The sequence below is a fragment of the Ctenopharyngodon idella genome, chromosome 17 (genome assembly GCF_019924925.1).
Source record: "Ctenopharyngodon idella isolate HZGC_01 chromosome 17, HZGC01, whole genome shotgun sequence".
Classification (NCBI taxonomy): domain Eukaryota; kingdom Metazoa; phylum Chordata; class Actinopteri; order Cypriniformes; family Xenocyprididae; genus Ctenopharyngodon; species Ctenopharyngodon idella.
Genome location: NC_067236.1, coordinates 34,612,489 through 34,632,152, shown reverse-complemented (window position 1 = coordinate 34,632,152; position 19,664 = coordinate 34,612,489). Strand labels below are relative to the sequence as shown.

At 38.4% G+C, this 19,664-nt stretch overlaps 1 protein-coding gene across 2 annotated transcripts in view; it reads right to left on the bottom strand.

Annotated features, from left to right (window-relative positions):
- The window catches only part of LOC127498372 (peroxidasin), a 71,161-nt gene that overhangs the window by 16,301 nt on the left and 35,196 nt on the right, over positions 1-19,664 (bottom strand). The window contains exons 8-16 of one of the 2 annotated variants that reach the window (XM_051867646.1): positions 19,069-19,186; positions 14,023-14,192; positions 13,192-13,464; positions 12,908-13,024; positions 10,086-10,244; positions 7,032-7,144; positions 6,746-6,902; positions 3,815-3,923; positions 2,062-2,219 (exon numbers count right to left, since the gene is read on the bottom strand). In XM_051867646.1, the coding sequence (XP_051723606.1) occupies positions 2,062-2,219; positions 3,815-3,923; positions 6,746-6,902; positions 7,032-7,144; positions 10,086-10,244; positions 12,908-13,024; positions 13,192-13,464; positions 14,023-14,192; positions 19,069-19,186 (1,374 nt within the window). The remainder of the gene's footprint in view (positions 1-2,061; positions 2,220-3,814; positions 3,924-6,745; positions 6,903-7,031; positions 7,145-10,085; positions 10,245-12,907; positions 13,025-13,191; positions 13,465-14,022; positions 14,193-19,068; positions 19,187-19,664) is intronic. The other variant, XM_051867647.1, reaches the window with a different exon arrangement.

The window sequence follows — 19,664 nt, the reverse complement described above, 5'->3', positions numbered from 1 at the left end:
GGACAATGGCCCTCCAGGATCAACGTTCCTCACCCCTGTTGTAAAGTGTAACAACAACAATCACCAGGCCATTGGCGCCCTCTGCAGGCATATGTTATAATACGTAATGTACATAAGTTGATATGTAAGTATGTTTATATTATGTATATTACTTTACCCATTTTAAAGGCTACTATTAATTTAGGTCTATTTTTATTGCCACCCAAAAAAAATTGATTACTCTATCATAATAATTGTTAGTGACAGCCCTAAACAATAATTTCATTTTTGGGTGAACTATCCTTTAAGAGTGTGGTTAGTTGCATCCTCAAGCCAGAGCTGGTCGAAATTGGTTTCAGTCTGATTGTTGCTAGGTTTGCCAAAGTATTTAAGGTTACTTGAATCAAATTTTTGAAAGATACTGTTTTTTTGTTTTGTTTTGTTTTTTTAATGGCACTTAATAATTGAGAGATCCTTGAGCATAACTGTATATTATGTTTTGTTATGTCTGTGAAATAACCTGCACTTGGGTCGTTGACATGGCATGTAATCCACAATGAAGAAAATACATTTGAAGTATTTTAAAAATGTAGTTTAAAACAGGGGTTTTCAATCTTTTAGAGGCCATGGACCCCCAAATATGATCATCCTAAAAGGCATCTGTCTTTTATAAATACCTAATTTATACACTGAAAAATTAATATTATAAATTAGTTTACATTATTATATATTTTTTCTATTCACTATTGTAATGTACTGTTAAATGTATTATTTATTTATTTGTTTATTTATTTGATTTCAATAAAAAATGTATATTACAAAAAAAAAAATTTAATCTTTATTATTTTTTTTATTATTACATTTTTACATTACAGTTTTTCTCTAGACTTTTCCATGGACCCCCTGTGACTCAACTCGCTGCCAAGTTTGAAAACCCATGGTCTAAAACACATATGCCAATATGCCATACATGGTGTAAACATTAAGTGATAACACATCTTCCTTAAATAATGAACACATTTTAGTGTACTCATCTTAATTCTTATTTTTTAAGGTGTTTTAAAATATGACAAATGTCTGCACTCATTTCTGCTAATTTATTTTGTGTTTCCTATGAATTATATTATTATATGAATTATATATATATATATATATATATATATATAATTGTACTATCAACCATTTTACATAAACCTGCCCCTAAACGGTACATAAAAACACAACTGTCTGTTTCTGTCCAAGCGGATGATTATTTGCAAGAATAAGCTACAAAGTGGACCAGACGCTATGATGATAGTTAAAAGTCTGGCTACGTTACACTACCCCTGTGAAAAAAAGTGCACTTAATTGTATTGAATGTGCGCTTGTAGTGTACTTCAAATCATAATTAAAGTAATAAAGTATTTTTTCTTTTTAAAAACTGTACTTGCAGATAATTTAATATTAATGAAATAAGACAAGTGTAAAGAGAGTACACTTTCATGACTTTCTTAAAACACGTGACTTTGTTGTAGTCAAATTAAAAGTTTTACTTTGAAGTACATTTTAAAACATTATGTTTTAACTTCAACTAATTGCATTTAATGTAAATTTAAACTATACAACATTTTTATTAAATTGTAAATGCAATTAATTGTCTGAAAACATTACATTCAGTTTACAAAGTATATTCTTTTAAAGTATATTATTTCCACAATAAGTACTCTTTTTAGAAGTATGCTAAAGTGCACTTCTTTTACACAAGGGTAGTCAGTGATAGGTGCAGGTTATTGTGCCTGAATAGAGTCGTGTGGACCCCTTCTTGGTATTTGAGTCAGTGAATGTGTCCAGAGGGGAAATGCTCAGATTGGGGCAGGGCTTGTCCAAACATGTGGGGCCATTTTGCCATAGTGTGGCAATGAAAGCTGTGCTGTTGTCTTAACCAGAAAAAACAGTGAGTCGTGTCTTCTGCAGCACAAAGCGCCACAGTGTCTGCTGACCATTTAGTCAGCAGACATTTCTTTTTCCATATATTAGTTGTACATTTTAATCACAACACCCAAAAATATATAATTTGAAGAGTGTCATGGTGGTGTGAGATACCTGTTCCATTCGTGTCCACCATCAGGCCCTGGTTGACATGCCTCTGGATGAGAAGTAGGGTCTGCTCAAAAATCTCTCCAGCTCTGGCCTGCTCCACTGTGTAGGGGTCCCGAGGGTAACGGAACAGAGCCAGGAGCTCGGCAGGGGTACGAGGAGATCTGATGATGGTGGAGAACACATTAACTTCCACATTCATAAAAGCCATTCAGACTCACTCTGCAAGAGAATACACATTATCAAACTATAGACATGCTTTATGTCTGACGGACAGATTAGTAGATGGATTCATCTCATAATATCTTATTAATCAATTCAAAATCATTCTCTTTTTATAAAACAGTTTTCAAACTGTGGGCAGTTCATCATACTTCCCAGCTCATTGATTACACTAAGAATTGAAGAATTGTTTTTGTATTACACGCTGTCTAAAATCTTATGTTTAAATATGCAAATGATCCATTATCTAATTAATCATGTACTAATTTGCTTACATTTCTAGAACAGAAATGTTGTTGCCATAGTAGAGCAGTAGGACTTTAGTGGGGATTTTGGATCTCTCTTTTTACCACTTCATAAATCACAAAATATTGTCAAGATGTCAAAAATTACCTTGTTGTTACCTGGTGAAAAGCACATCTGAACACCACTGACCAGCATAATCAATCTGTCAAAGCACTTGACATGGCCACATATGCTCATGACCTTCTTTCAAGCGTTTAATAGAAAGTGCTCCCATACTTGGGACAACTTGGATCATCCACTTTTTCCCACTCTAAAAAACTGCGTTCAAATGCACTGACTCTGTACCTAAAGTTCTGCCTAGTTTAAGAAGTTTTTCCAGCCCTAATTGTCAAACATTTTTAAGCTCTCACTAAATTTTCATAACACATTAATCTATCCAGAGTTATCCACAGCAACCAGTGGCATCTTAAAATGTTACACAGCTGACTAAAAAAAAAACAGCCTAACTACCTTGTTAATATATGTCAGAATAACTAATAAAGTGTCAACTCTAATTCAGTGTTTATTGGGATAATTTGAGAGAACCAGATCAAACAGAAAAAGCGCTTTTCCAAAGTCATCAGTAAGCGTTTGCCCTAAAGCTGTTGGTTTGGATTCAAACAAAAGCTAAAGGACATCAAAGTCTGCAGGGTTTAATATCATTTTTATCATTCAGAGAGTTGGCTTCACTTCACATATTATCTCTAGTGAACTAAAAAGGCGCCAGGTTACAACAATATATCTCAGGTAATTTGTGCCAAAAAAATGGGCAGATTTTTTCAAACTTTTCAACAGTTGTCTTGGACTGAATAACCTTTAATGTCTTGGCAAGCTGTGTCAAAGTGTCAACTTATATTATTATTTAAAATTTAAAAGAGAAATTCAATGTTTGTGAGGAAAAATTCCCTATCTAATCTTTGGCAATCTCTCTTTACTATGATAACATTATCTCTCAGACTTCATACAAAAAGCATTAGTCTTTAAAGCAATCCTCTCCAGCCATAAAACATAAACACTCTCAATGAGCTAACGTGAGCTGGCAATGTTCTCGACAGACAAAATACCCCCCCCTTCAACAAGCTCGGAGGGCAGTGTCCCCTTCCAGTGAGAAATTAGGAATCATACCGCAGTGACCAGCCTTTGTCCAAGGCATAAACGGTCCCAGTAAATTCCTGACGGGTTACGACATTGTGACTCACAGCAGTAGGAATTGTTTTCTTGGCATGTTTTGCCTGCAGCACCGAGTGCTCACCCGTCAAAGAGTTGCCTCCTGGTGGAGTCTATTGCGCTGTTTATGCTCCGAATGGCCTCTTCAAGGGACGTTGAGACAAATGGATCACCCTCCCTGCTCACCTGTGGGACTAGAGCGAATTACAGACATCAGTATAAATAAAAGCTTGGGTTTAGTAGGAAATTATAATCTGCACATGGGATAAGAAAACTGGCATGTGGCAAATGGTAACTGACAGTGGCATAGAGCTTCTTAAGATGTTTTATGAAGCTCTATTGGCTGTCAATAGAATGAAAACTTAACTGAATTAATTGCATGATATGCCAATTAATTAATTAATGAACTCAAATGAATCACATATCAAATATTTGCTGAGAAAAGGCCCCAAATGTAGAAAGTCTAATACATAATATAATACGACAGATGGGTAAATAAACATTACAACAAGTGGTTCCACAAGTCAATATATTACTGATGTACAGTCCACAGCAATCCATTCAATCAAATTGTCAATCTGGTAAATTTAGGAGCCATCCACACAGGATACGTTCTTGTACCGTGACTGCACTATCTGTCAGGTTAAAAGTAGTTCAGTCATGAACTCTCAGAATAATTTTAGCATGTTAGCATGCTTAGCAAAAATCGAAGAACGAACTTGTGTGACAAAATCTAGTTGAACAAAACTTTGAACATATTTAGGCCAAAACAAAGTTCGTTCGGAGTTTGAAACAGCTTTCTGGAAAATTTTGCTGGCTTTCAAACCTTCAAACTACCGAACAGACCATTTTTGTTCGTCTGGCCAGAGGAGAACTGGCCCCCTGACTGAGCCTGGTTTCTCCCAAGGTGTTTTTTTTCCCTCTCCATTCTGTCACCTGATGGAGTTTGGGTTCCTTGCCACTGTCGCCTTTTGGCTTGCTTAGTTGAGGACATTTAATATTCTACAATATTACTGACTTGTTGGATGAGAACTGAACTGAGCTGGACGACGACATCACTGTTTCCTCCAGCCGTTTCACGAATGATCAGATTCAGAATGACGTGTGTTTTCGTGTTTATTCTGACACCTTCTGTTCTGCTAATTGCTTCATGAAAATATCTGAAACATCTGTATATTTGACAAATATCGCATCTAATCCACTTCATCTTTGATATTTTCTATATAAAAATGTCGATACAATGTAAAGTATTTGCTCTGGCTCTTGTTTTAAATAATTTTGTTCTGTTATTATGCTTCTTGTTGTCATCTTGTGACGTTGTTCAAGCAGAATGTGGCACTGTGGTATTTGTCCCGCCCCTCCTCAACTTTTCTCCTCCACTGTGATTGGATGGCTGGGTATAAAGTGACAGTGATGAGGGCTGCGTTTTACCCAAAATTGAACATTCTTCAACTGTCTGCGACCAGTTAAACAAAAAAAAAAAAGGGAGCGATAAGCGCTTCAGCATGAAATAGACGCTCAGTGCCTTGTTAAGTCCCTTTCAGACAGGATGTGGAATGCGCTGTGCTGGACGCTGGGTTCAGCGCTACACTGGCCAGAGCAAAGTAGTCTGAGTTTTCAAAACTTTTAGCGGGATACCGCAGGAACAAACCGTGCTCGTGTGGTGCAAGCCATTGAAATAATGGGTTTCATAGCACAGTGGTGCTGTTGTCGCATTCTGTCTGAAAGGCCCTTCACGCTTCTGCCGTTTTAAAAATGTGGCGCTCCACAATTGGAAAAATAAGCAATGCTTTGGTTGACACACGGCCTTAAACTCAAAATTTGTTTATATTTAAAAAAAATAAAATCAAGTTGGTCAGTGAAAATCTTTTCTTTGTACTTTTGTAAGTTAAAGGGGTGGTAATAATGCCACTTTTGTAAAATAAGTCTCTGGTGTCCCAAGAGTGTGTATGTGAAGTTTCAGCTCAAAATACCCTACAGATCATTTTTTGTAGCATGTTAAATTTGTCACTTTTTGAGGGTGAGCAAAAACGCTCTGTTTGTGTGTGTCCCTTTAAATGCAAATGAGCTGCTACTCTCAAAAGGGGGCGGAGTTTCACATTAACTCATGTGAGTCCCTCACATTAACTCATGCAAACTGTTCAGCCTTTTATGTTCAAAACGGAGTCGGACAATGAGGGAGAGACTCAAGAAGAAGTGACAACATTTTGAATGCAACAGGACGCTTCTGAACGGTTAGTTGATGAATTTATGTAGCTGATGTGGAGTTAACTATCTTAAAGTTATTGATTGGCATATTCTGTCATGATAATCTATAAATCGCTCGTGTGGGAACTGTTGTAAGATCCTACAGAGCCAGAGAATATATGCTGCATTAAGATAGAACAGGTATAGTTTAGTTTAATTACGGTTATAACTTGTCATTTTGTCATCTTGCTTTTATGACATGCTATTGCATTTGTGTTACGTACTGTATTGCAATAACATGGCCTCGCCCCCTTTGTTGCATGTTCTCGGGGGCGGGGTTTATGTATATTTTAGGGTTAGTGATGTCACCAACCCAGGAAGAAGCTTGTTGTAGTCCCTACCAGCCGTTTGTTATTGTCCTTAAACAGAGAATCTCTCCCCTTGCATTGAACTTTCAGTGCTGTAACTTTGCAGATGTTGTTTATGATCAAGCAGCAAAATTGCACACTAAAGTTAACAAAGTGAAATTGCCATGAACCGCCCCTTTAAATAAAGGCTCAAGAGAATTAACAAATCACAGATTCTTGATTTTATTGTTTTACAAAATGTCCCAACTTTTCTTGATTTGGGGTTGTAGATTTTCATGAATTGGTCATTACAAATACCAAAAATAACCCCTGAACTCATTTTGTTATGTTCCATCCAGCTATGTTGAATACAAAAAACATTATACCTATTGGCAGTCGACCAAAAATGTGTTCTTCAATGGTCAATCACTAATCACCCACCTCCAAATCCTAAACATGTGGTTATGGCCTTCAATTCTTACCTTGCACTGTTAGCACCATGTTAGATGAGGAATATCCAATGGAGTTGCGGGCTACACACTCATATCGGCCCCCATCGGCAAGCCCCACGTCATGCACTTCCAGATAGCCATCTGGATTTATATGAAACTTCCCACTCTCTGTAATCTGGACTCCATCCTGTAGATCAAGACCAGAGATTGTTTAAATGAGTCTAGTCACAAAATCAGGATAGTCCCATTGGGACCAAAGTGGCGGAAATGGATGGATGGCCAGTTGTTGGGGAATGTGGCAGCCAATGGATCTAACCTTGCTCCATGTGATGATAGGTGTGGGCTCACCCTGAGCGCTGCACGGAATCTGGACATCTGATCCAGACTCCACAGTCATATCCCTTGGAGCGCTTGTGAAAACAGGCGTTACTGATGACGTAAAAACATATGTTAATGATTACAGCGTGCAGCCAGAAACACAGCTGCATCTTTCATGAGACATGCACATGATGTACAACATGAAAAGATCTTGCACAGGTCATACATGGTCCTGAGTTCTTGGCGATTGTTCTGTAATTATAAAGTCAATGAAAGGGCAAGCGGGCTCAGTCTGACAGAGGCATGTGTGAGTCTTCAAGGTCAATGTGGATTGGTTTGTTTAAAGAGCTTTATCGAAACATTTTAACCCCCAAAGCTATGAGTTGGGTCACGTGATCCTCTGAGCAGACCTTTAACAAAGTCACGATGTGCTAAACTAGTACATATTCACCCCCTTTACAGCTGTTTTACAGTAATCTAAAAGTATTTCCCACTAACTGCTAAGAACTGTTAAGTCAGTGCTTCTGCTTAAAAGAACAGTCATTGTGTCAACATTTACACAGCCTCATGTTGTTTTCTTTCATCTGTGACACACAAAATGAGACTTTAGGCAGAATGTCTGTGCCGGTCTTTTCCAAACAACTAAAAGTGGACAGTGATTTTTAGTACTAAGCTAATGCTAATACTAGTACTAAGTTAGTACTAAAAATATCCATATAATCCAAAAAAAAAGACAAAAATATCCATATAATTCATATATTATCAACGCTGATAAGCTACAACAGGTAAATATGTCAGCTGTGTGGACACTGGGTTGACAATATTGATTTCTTGCTTTTAATCAATCTACATTTTGTCTATGCTGTTTTCAGTTGATTCATGAATAAAACTTCACTAACAATTATTTTTAGTGCACCTGCCATCCAATAATCTCAATAAGCTTTGTGTTTTGTTATGTTTGATATGAAACAAAGTCTCAGCATTCAAATTCTGTCAATTTTATCATAACATTCACACAATAAATACCATTTCAGTGCTCTTAAATGTGGCATGACAGACCGCTGTAGCGCCTCAGTTCAAGCGGCATGCAAACTGATCATCTCTTTCTCTTTATTACTAGTTATAGCACGAAATAAACAGGAATGAACATCAGGAGGTATGTTAAAAGAAACAGCCTGAACTTACTCATGTAATCACTCAATTGGTGTTTCAACCGTGGAAAGATGTCAATAAAACAAGCTTGTACGGAGCTTGTAATACATTACATAACTTTACATTTACTCCAGGAAAGCCATTCAATGTCCATAGCCCAACAGTTAGCAAGAAAAAAACTTGGGAGGAGCATTTTGCTAAATATATTACATATACATTATATTATATACATATTACATTGTATTACTTAACCTGTCTTCAGTATTTAATGTATGTTTGAATAAATCTGTCATGAAACACCTTTTTTATTACAGCCACCATTTAAATGTTTATATTTCAACAACAATTTTATATATCATTAAAAAGTTGACATAAAAATTGCCTGATGTGCAAATGAAATTTTTATATAAACATAACTATTTGACTTTGATTATTAAATAAATTTGATTAATTAAGTGATTATTCATCACCTCCTGTGATGTGTATAAAATGTGTGAGGTACAGATGCTAATTTAAGCCGTTATTCACTTTACTGTCTATACCCTCCAAAAGATCTCTTAAATCTTGTTTTAATTTAGAAATGGCACTTTTTGATATGCTGTGCCAAATTTGACGCCTTTGGTTCTCATCATATGACTGATATTTGAAAGCAGTGAGGAGGGTCTGAATGGGCTACTTTTATGACACTTTTATGTTTTTGTTGTTGTTGTTTTTGGAGCTGGACAGTATGAATCAGCATCCATTTTCTAAATTGCTAAACTTTCATTTATTCTGTACTCACTCTTTCTGCAGCTGTTCTAACTAGAGGTGTTTCTCACAACTCTCTCCCTTAACTCTCCCCATTTCTTCAGATACTTCCCGTAAGCCTGTTCTAAATAAAAGCACCCATGAGCCAAGCCTGTGCCTTGGTTTTAAAGTAAATACAGGCGGTTGTTATGCAGTGTGTTAACAACCATTACTACATGGAAAACATCTTACCATGTGGGAATTTCAAAGCTGCATGCTTTCCTGGCTATTCCACAAGTCTGTAATAAAGCTTAAGAGGTGGTTTTAAGGCACTTACATGTAGGGACCTGGTCTTACGTCTGTCATTGAGACTTTACGGGGGTATTGTTGTTCTAATTGAAGGCTTTGCTTGTGGGTAAATGACAAATTAGTTTATGAAGCCAACCCTCCTTACCTCCTGTTAATACCATGTCTAGTCTTGTTCCAAAGGACGGTTAAATGAGGAATTGACAGTGTTAGCTTGTGCTGTACTGAAGTAGACACATTTCAGAATCATTTTCACACATGTATTGGCACCTCTGAGTCCAGACCTTAAATTCATTGAAAGTCTTGTGCTGGAGGAGACAAAAACTGATCTTGGCCAAAAATTGATGCACCATTTGAAAATATAAATAAATGTTGTGATGTTATTTCCATCAAGAGGTGCATCAATTTTTGGTCAAGATCTTGTATTGACAATGCAAAAATCAAGCCCTCTGTAAAGTCTCCTCCAGCCCATCCTTTCAATGAATTTAAGGTCTGGTGCCAATTCATGTGTGAAAATTATTCTTCATGCTCCCTCCCAACCATTTTTCCACAGTTTGAGCTTGATGAATCTTGGCTTTGTCTTCCTGGAATATGGCCATGATGTGTCTTCCTACATGGTTGTTTAAGAAATGAAAAGCTACACACTCCATCAATTAGGGTTAGAAGAACTGTTGCCAAACATATAACATGCTAGAAACATGATAATCACTACAATAATGATCCAATCATTGACTCTAATGCACCTATTTAAATCCAAACAGCGTCTTTCTTTTGGCCGGGCAGTGTATTTGGTCATGCCACACCTCTAGTTCAACATGATGAAATAATCAATGTCAGAAGGTCATTTATGTTGGGAACAGGATCTCACCGGTTTGCAGGATGTTGAGATGGACAGCAGCTCTGGCAGTGCCAACAGGATTGACCGCCTGGCATTCGTACTGGCCCTGGTCATGAAGGGCCACGCGGCTGATACGCAAGCTGCCCGTTGAGAGAACAACGTGTCGTCTGTCATTAGGCAGGGGGCTGCCTATGGTAGGAGAACACAGTTTTAGTGAATTTGTCCTGCATGAAAACAAACTTTGTTGATAGTTCATACACAATTAACAGACAATTCAACAATCTTAAAATGTGTCCTTGAAGGAATATCCTGGACAAATTAAGCTCTACTGAGTGTATCTGAGACATGCTGTTGATTCTTACTTGTCTATCAGTATGTGAAAACAAACAAAAATCATGTTTTCAGCACATGCAACAGTGTAGGCTGAGCGTTAGAACCAGTGGCGGATGCAGAAGGAGAATGATGGGCGGGCCTCTAAAAGTGTGGGTGGGCCGGAATAATTCACATCACCCCATTTTTTCAACCGGCTTAATTTGGAAGAAATTAGGTGAAGTATGTAGGATAGATTAAAGAATTAGTTCACTTTAAAATGAAAATCAGCCCAAACTTTACTCACCCTCAAGCCATCCTAGGTGTATATGACTTTCTTCTTTCTGATGAACACAATCAGGGTTATATTAATAAATATCCTGACGCATCTGAGCTTTATAATGGCAGTGAACGGGACCAACAAGTATGAGCTGATTAATAAAGTTCTTCTGAAGCGAAGTGATGCGTTTCTGTAAGAACAATATCTGTATTTAACAAGTTATAAAGTAAAATATTTAGCTTCTGCCAGACCGCCTTCTGTATTCAACTTACGAAGAAAGTGTAAAACTCTCGCAGTAAAAGTCTCACACTCTCGGAGTCCTACGCCTTCCGTATTAATTTTTCGAAAGTTGAATACGGAAAGCGGTCTGGCAGAAGCAAGATATTTTACTTTATAACTTGCTAAATATGGATACAAACGCATCTCTTCCCTTCAGAAGGCCTTTATTAACCCCCCGGAGCCGTGTGGAGCACATATTTATGATGGATGGATGTGGATGAAAGCACTTTCTTCAGCTCATACTCGTTGGTATCACTCACTGCCATTATAAAGCTCGGATGCGTCAGGATATTTATTAATATTTATTGTGTTCATCAGAAAGAAGAAAGTCATATACACCTAGGATGGCTTGGGGTAATTTTCATTTTAAAGTGAACTAATCCTTTGAATCAAAGTGAACAGGGCATAGCGATGAAAACTCGCTGCAATAAACGCTTCAACACAACATCATCATGCACTCGTTCAGAAAGACAAATGTTCCAGTCAAAAAATGCTCCCGGTGCAGATTTGTTGGATGGATTTATTATAAGCGAGGCGCTCGTGTTCGCTCTAGACAGAGTGTTGCCTACTTAATTGTTTACTCATAACACATAGCAACACAGCTAAATATATTTCTTCATATGTCAGACCTTTTATTGTCTATTGTCTTTTATAGTCTACTTCTACCTGTGGAGACATGCCTTCACAAGCCCCCGTATGAGCTGTGTTTGTGATGTTTGAGTTGCCGTTTACAAGGTTACTTTATTTTTGAAATTCTGATAGGTGCCACTAGTGTCTCAGAAACTACATGTTTCACCTTTAAGCACTAAAGAGAGAGAGATCCAACCCGAGTCCTGATAACAACTATATCATGAAGAGAAATCACAATGTCTGAGTCGTGTATCGACAACCTGCCATTGCTAATCCAGTACATGTGGCTTATGTACAGCTCAGAAAACCCCTTTCTCACAAGTATTAAATGCAAATGCCACAGCGGGCCAGACTAAAAACAAACATACCCATAGTTTACCTTGTATGGCTGGGAGAGTTGGCTGGGTTTTTTTTTAAAGACAAAAGTGTCACGTTGTTACGGCGTCCTGTCATCTTTATCTAGACGTGTTTCTTAAATGTGTCATAGACAGCGGTTTAGCCATTTTTGTAATAACATAAAAAGGGTGCTGCTAGTTGGAATCTGTATATAGGCACGAAGAACATAACATTACTACTGAAGAGACAAATTAGCATATTTTCTATTAATATTAGGATTAGTTCTAATGCATGACAAAACAAAATCACACTTAAAATAATTATTGAAGAATTGTTAAATGTTCAGACAATAGTAGTATTAAAAAATAAATAAAAGTATTTCCCTGGATCTAAAAGGGTGGGCAATCAGGCCCACCCGTAGATCCGCCTCGGTTAGAGCACTGTTTATCCAATCAGAATTTCATTATCAGACCACTGTGAAAAAGAAGTGAGCTTAATTGTATTGAATGTGCACCTGTAGTGAACTTCAAATCTAAAAAGCTTTAAAAGTATATTATTTCCATAATATGCATTAAAAAACAAAGTATGTTAAAGTGTACTTCTTTTTCACAAGAAGAACTATTTACTTTAAGGATTAGTAAGCTATTCTGTCACATTTTTCGTCTGTTTCTTTTTTAAACGAAGGGACAGATTTCTGTGGTAATTGACAGCAAAGCTTAAACTTTATTAAACCTGGAACATTCCTTTAACCTTAAACAAGACCAATGCCGAAATACTGAGGGGCTGTCCTAAATCCTCCAAATGCTATGTTATTTGTAAAACTCAGGAAGAATTAAATAAAAACTTATTTAAAAAATAAATAAATACTACTACTAATAATTATTGTTATTATTATGGACAGAAAATGTCAGTTGGTCAGTTTATTACAAAATAAAAATGCTGACCAGACTTGACAGGCAGACTGTTGAATAAAGTGAACTCCACTCTAAACAGAGCGGGCGGCATTATATGATCTCACCGCCGCGTGTCCATGCTATGACAGGCTGAGGGTAGCCGCTGGCCTCGCAGGGGAAGTCGACTGTATGACCCTCCAGCACAGACTGGTCCTGAGGGGTCACTGTGAACTGAGGACGAGCTGAGGAGTGAAAGACATCAGAATGACCATTATGTCTGCTTAACTGAATACATGATCTATACTAATTTTATTATTACTAAATAAAAATATAAACTAATTACTAAATTACTAAATAAAAACAAAAGAAGAAATACTGTTTTTGATATATTTCACTGTAAAATTCTTACCCTGTACTATAATATATGCAGTGGCGTGGATGGTGTCCACGTTGTTGCTTGCGAAGCAGGTGTACTGGCCCCCATCAGCCTGATTGACATTCTGGATGTAGAGACCTCCTGAAGGAGTGATGTTGATGCGGGGGTCCGCTGGGAGGGCCGTGTGGTCTCCTTTGGTCCAGGTCACACGGGGCTGTGGCTGACCCGTCGCACTGCACTCCAGGGTCACGCTCTCTCCGACCAGAACTTCTGTGTTCTGCGGCTGGATCACAAAACTAGGTCGAGCTGGAGAGAGAAAGGCAAGGACCAAAAATGGATTGCTGTGTGCAAAAAGTCTGCCATTAAATAGTCTTGACCAGACTGGCATGCTACCCTAGTATTATCCATGAAAAGGTACAAAATGGAGTTTTAAACATGAAAAAAAAAAAAAAAAAAATTGAAGTTGTACATTTTACAAGAAAATGCTATTTCAGTCTTTCTACTAAAAAAATGTTATGTTTAATTCAGTGTGATACTTCGTAAAATACATTTTTTAATTCAATGTTACTTGTTTCTTTGTAATTATTTGTGAAATGTATTTGCAATTTATGAGTGAAAAATGTTTTAATAGAATGTGTTACTTTTTACTCAGATATTTCAGAAATAATTATAAAGTAAATCCTACATGATTTTTTTGTCAGTGTATTTAAGATCTTAATTTTTTTAAAATTAAATTTGTTTAATTTTACATAATCCGATACAGGATTTTAGATTGTGTCTAAAATACATAGGGTCAAACTAGTTTGGGAGGTTCTAGTAATTCTAATTGAATCATCATCACCTACAGGACCCCATCACACTCACAAGGTGATCTGAAGTATCGTAAGGTGACCTCTGAGGTCTTCACCTCTCCAGCCACATTTTTGGCCATGCACTGATACACGCCCTGGTCCGTCTCCCGCGTGTCCTGGATCATCAAGGTTCCATCTTCCAGTAGATTGAGACGCGTGTCGTCCCTCATGTTCAGAGCATTGCTGATAAAAAAGACTTTCCTGTTTACGCACATACCCTTCACATATTGAGAATAAAACATCCAAAATATCTTATTTCTGTCATCATTTACGCAGACTCATGTCAGTCCAAACCGGTATCACTTTCAGTCTTCCTTGGAACACAAAAGAAGGTAAATTGCAGATTGCAGATGACGGTGTCCAGACCCTCAAACTCCAAAATTACAAAAAAGCACCATAAAAGTAGTCCATGCATCTCATGCAATACATTCAAAGTCTTCTGAAATAGTGTGACAGGCTCTGTTTACACCTGGTATGAAGATGCATTTGTCAATTTGGTCACAAGTTGGAGAAGCTAAATAATTGGGCTGGGACAATAAATCATTGCAATAAATCGAGAAATGATTCTGGATTGATTCTGAGATTTTCCGAATGCATCGCGATTCTCTCTCGAATCTATTCTGAGCTTAGTTTTTAACAGCAGATGGCACTGCGTGCTTTAGAAACAGCCATACTCTGCTTCCAATTCCTTACATTCACCACTTGAACCTTCTATAAAATAATCATTCATAAAGTTCAGAAAGATTGAAGTGAATTACAGTGGGCTGTTTACATTAATCTTGCTTCATAAAACTTTTAGAGGTTCAAGTGCATTCTCAGATTTAGCCGAACGCACGAGCGCTCTTCTTCATGAGCATTTGAGCATGCGGTTAAAAACTAGCCTAGAGCGCCATCTGCTGAGCCCTACTAAATACAGGTGTCAATAAGGGCCTAAAACATTTGATTCAAACAGCCACAAAATAAAAAACTCCTACTTGCCACTGGCCTATTGTGTGATGGGACATGTTTTGAGAAAGCACACCAAACCAATCGATTCAAACCTTACAATTTAAGTAAATAGTGCGTTTACACTGCAGTGGAGCGGAGCAAACATTTTCAGTTCACTCCTATGTGAGCCAAACAACACGCTTGCATGGTTGCTTGTGGGATTGACAGCAGACCGGAGAAAGCATTAGCAGATTTTCCAACATCGGGACAAACCGTTCTGGTTGCTTAACTGTTCCAGCAAGGCTGGTGTGTCGTGCATGTGACACTCATTAGCACCTGCGCGACACACCGGTCTCGAGTCTCATGGAGGAGCTCCAGAAGGACAAAAGGAGGAGTGACGAGGACCAGGCCTGGACAATTTATGTTGTGTTTTATTATGTTTATATGCGGCAGTCGTCCTTCGTGGGTAACTCGCCCCATCAGCCTCACTCTGTTCCCACGGCTCTTCTCCCCGCCCTGCTTTCCACATTTCAGTTTACACTGTGGGGCTGAAGAGCTCTTTGGAATGTAATACAAATGCATCAGTCATACCTTGGTAATGCAAGAGTTTACAGACGATACGAGATGTAAACAGTAACCATGTTATGGAGGATGATCAGATATTTCTATTAATAACTTGTTAACTTCTCTCAAATAGCACGCTTAGCCAGCTACAGAGAAACTGGTAGCCAGGCAACAGACAAGTGAGTGGCGACATCACTACACGCATTCTACCAGAATTCCAGGAGGAGAACAGTCTGTGCTGTGCCGAACCAAGATCAAGTGGAAATATAACTGTAACCGTTCCTTACTATTCATAGAGCTGTTGGCCCGACGGTGGAAAAGTGGCTATTGAGAGTGGCCAACAGTTGACAATTGTTTTTTTTTTTGTTGTTGTTTTTCTTCAGCAAATAGCTTTGAGGTTCAGTTAGTGACGTCTGTTAAAAATATGGGTAACACTTTAGTTTGGGGTCCAATTCACACTATTAATTAGTTGCTTATTAGCATACATTTTATTAGAATATTGCCTATTTTAGTACTTAAAAAGCACATATTAATACCTTATTCTGCATGACCATATTCTACATCCCTAATCCTACCAATACCTAAACTAAACAACTACCAATACCTACCAATACTGAACTTAACAACTACCTTACTAACTATTAAGAAGCAGTAATTAGGAGTTTATTGAGGCAAAAGTCATTTTTAATAGTTAGTTAATAGTGAGAATTAGACCCTAATCTGACCAAAATATGCAGATTGTGCTGGAGTTTCTGCTGGATTTAGTGTGTAAATCATATTGTTTACATATTTACATTTGTATGTTAAATAATACAGATGCTTACGTTTATTAAATTGTCTTAAAGACCCCCTGTGGTGAAAATCAAGTTTTTAATGTTGTTTAAATGTCTTTTGTTTAAATGTTTTTAATATGCTTTAAGACAAACTATGTGCAAATTCATCAGTCAACACCATTGCTGAGTATTTTCTCCTTAAAACCGCAGTGTACCAAAGACAGTCCCTGCATCCGAAATAGAATACTTCCCTACTATATAGTACGCAAAAAACAGTACGCCAACAGAGTAGTATGTCTGAATACATAGTATTCGAAAAGTTCCAGGATGACCTTCTACTTCCACTGAGATTCTGAAGTGTGCATTCAATGGACACTTTACTATCCCATGAGGCCATGGGAGATGATTTATGAATAGCAGTGAAGCGACACAATTGACACTGGTCGTTCGTGTGACTGAATTTCATTTATACTACCCATATTCATACTATATAGATCATACTTTTTTAATGGTTGCAAAGTAAATTCAAATTCTAAACGTAATACCTACTCAGTATGTGATTTCGGATGCAGCTAGTCTCAAACACTTTTTACTTGAAAAAAACTTTAAATACACTATATTGCCAAAAGTTTTGGGACGCCTGCCTTTACGTGCACATGAACTTTAATGACATCCCATTCTTAATCCGTAGGGTTTAATATGGAGTTGGCCCACCCTTTGCAGCTATAACAGCTTCAACTCTTCTGGGAAGGCTTTCCACAAGGTTTAGGAGTGTGTTTATGGGAATTCTTCTAGAAGTGCATTTGTGAGGTCAGGCAGTGATGTTGGCGAGAAGGCCTGGCTCACAGTCTCTGCTCTAATTCATCCCAAAGGTGTTCTATCGGGTTGAGGTCAGGACTCTGTGCAGGCCAGTCAAGTTCCTCCACACCAAACTCGCTCATCCATGTCTTTATGGACCTTGCTTTGTGCACTGGTGCGCAGTCATGTTGGAACAGGAAGAGGCCATCCCCAAACTGTTCCCACAAAGTTGGGAGCATGAAATTGTCCAAAATGTCTTGGTATGCTGAAGCATTAAGAGTTCCTTTCACTGGAACTAAGGGTCCAAGCCCAACCCCTGAAAAACAACCCCACACCATAATCCCCCCTCCACCAAACTTTACACTTGGCACAATGCAGTCAGGCAAGTACCGTTCTCCTGGCAACTGCCAAACCCAGACTCGTCCATCGGATTGCCAGACAGAGAAGTGTGATTGGTCACTCCAGAGAACACGTCTCCACTGCTCTAGAGTCCAGTGGTGGTGTGCTCCACTGCATCCAACGCTTTGCATTGCACTTGGTAAAGCTTGGATGCAGCTGCTCGGTCATGAAAGCCCATTCCATGAAGCTCTCTACGCACTGTTCTTGAGCTAATCTGAAGGCCACACAAAGTTTGGAGGTCTGTAGCTATTGACTCTGCAGAAAGTTGGCGACTTCTGCGCACTGTGCGCCTCAGCATGCGCTGACCCCGCTTTGTGATTTTACGTGGTCTACTACTTCGTGGCTGAGTTGCTGTTGTTCCCAACTGCTTCCACTTTGTTATGATCCCACTAACAGTTGACCGTGGAATATTTAGTAGCGAGGGAATTTCACGAATGGACTTATTGCACAGGTGGAAACCTATCACGGTACCACGCTTGAATTCACTGAGCTCCTGAGAGCGACCCATTCTTTCACAAATGTTTGTAGAAGCAGTCTGCATGCCTAGTGCTTGATTTTAGACACCTGTGGCCATGGAAGTGATTGCAACACCTGAATTCAATGATTTGGAGGGGTGTCCCAATACTTTTGGCAACATAGTGTATGCAATTTTGATTATCAAACATTAGTTTTAAGGGATACAAGTATTGACTGCAGGGGGACTTTAAGTTTATTATTATTCGCCCTAGCTCTCATAATGCATTTAATTCAAACATGCTGCATGAAGATGTGGGAACCAATGATGTTTGACTTATGCTAAACCTGGTATGACTTGTCTTTATGTGCCATATTTGAATTTAACACAAGCATGAGTGAGATTTTATTACTATGCCACAGAGAAGGGGAAGATTATCAGTGAATAACAACTTAATAAATTTTATAGCTTCAGAAGATATATACATCTAGTTCAGTCATAAAACTCTAGATGGAGCAGGATGACAGATCTTTTACATGCAGTCTGCTTGCAATCACATTTTTTGCATGGCACAAGCTGATTGGTCTCTGCTGATTCTCTGCAGCCAATTAGATTGCTTGCTCAACTTTTAAATAGTCTGGTTCAGTGTTTGCTGTAACCTGTCCTTCAGCACGCTATCAGAGTTCATCTGAAACCCTCCACCTCCCCAGCTCCACCTGCCTAGATCTGTTACGGGATTTATGTATGCTTATTCATGCAGCAGCGACAAATCGTACATGTTCACAGCAGTGTGTCTGTGTATCTGTTGGCAGTATCAAGTCCATACTATCTAACCCGCCAAGACCAAGTACATTAACATTGTCATATCCATTAACATGCTAAAACTATTCAGAGATTTGTCATGATTGAAATAGTAAGTTATATGGACTGCTTTTATGGTGTTTTTTGTCATTTTCAGACAGCCTCATTATGGAAAAAGCAATCTAGACATACTGTAATACTTCTTTTGTGTTCCATTAAAAGAAAAAAAAAAAAGACAGAAGGTAATTTCTGCTTTGAGCAACTTGGAGAAATAAACAAAGACAGAATTTTATTTTTGGGTGAACTATTCCTTTAAGCACGTACATAAAGGGTGGGAGCTTACTTGTTTCTGAGCCAGATGATCTGAGGTTTGGGGTTGCCCTCTGCCCTGCATGTGAAGTACACAGTGTTCCCAGAGGTTACGTCCACATCCTGTGGCTCAGATGTGATCCGGGGAACTTCTGCTCGACAGGAGAGACACGTTCAGATGAAACTAAACATAAGTGTGCCAGAAAAGACGAGGTGTGTGACGAGAAGTAAAATGAGTTTAATTTGGTCTGTAAAAGCTATTGGAATTACAGCACTGAAGGTTTATTTGTAGTGGCAATGTGTTTGACATTTCCCTCTTGCCTCACTTCCTCTCATCTGGCTTGGCTGCCCGTGTTGGTTGATGGCCAGGCACGAGGTGATTGTGTCTATGGTCACAACGGCCACATGCCAAACCCCAATAATTACCCACCAACACCAATGTGCACATGGCAAAATATATTCCTGAACAGTCTGACAGAACTATAAGCTGTTTCTACTGGCGAAAACTAAATGTCTGGTTGTACACTGTGTCAAAGTACTCGCACATTATTCTGACAGGCAAAAATGGCACAGATTGCTATAGAGTGCTGCGGGGATGATGTGTTCTTGTAGGCCAAAACATGGATACGA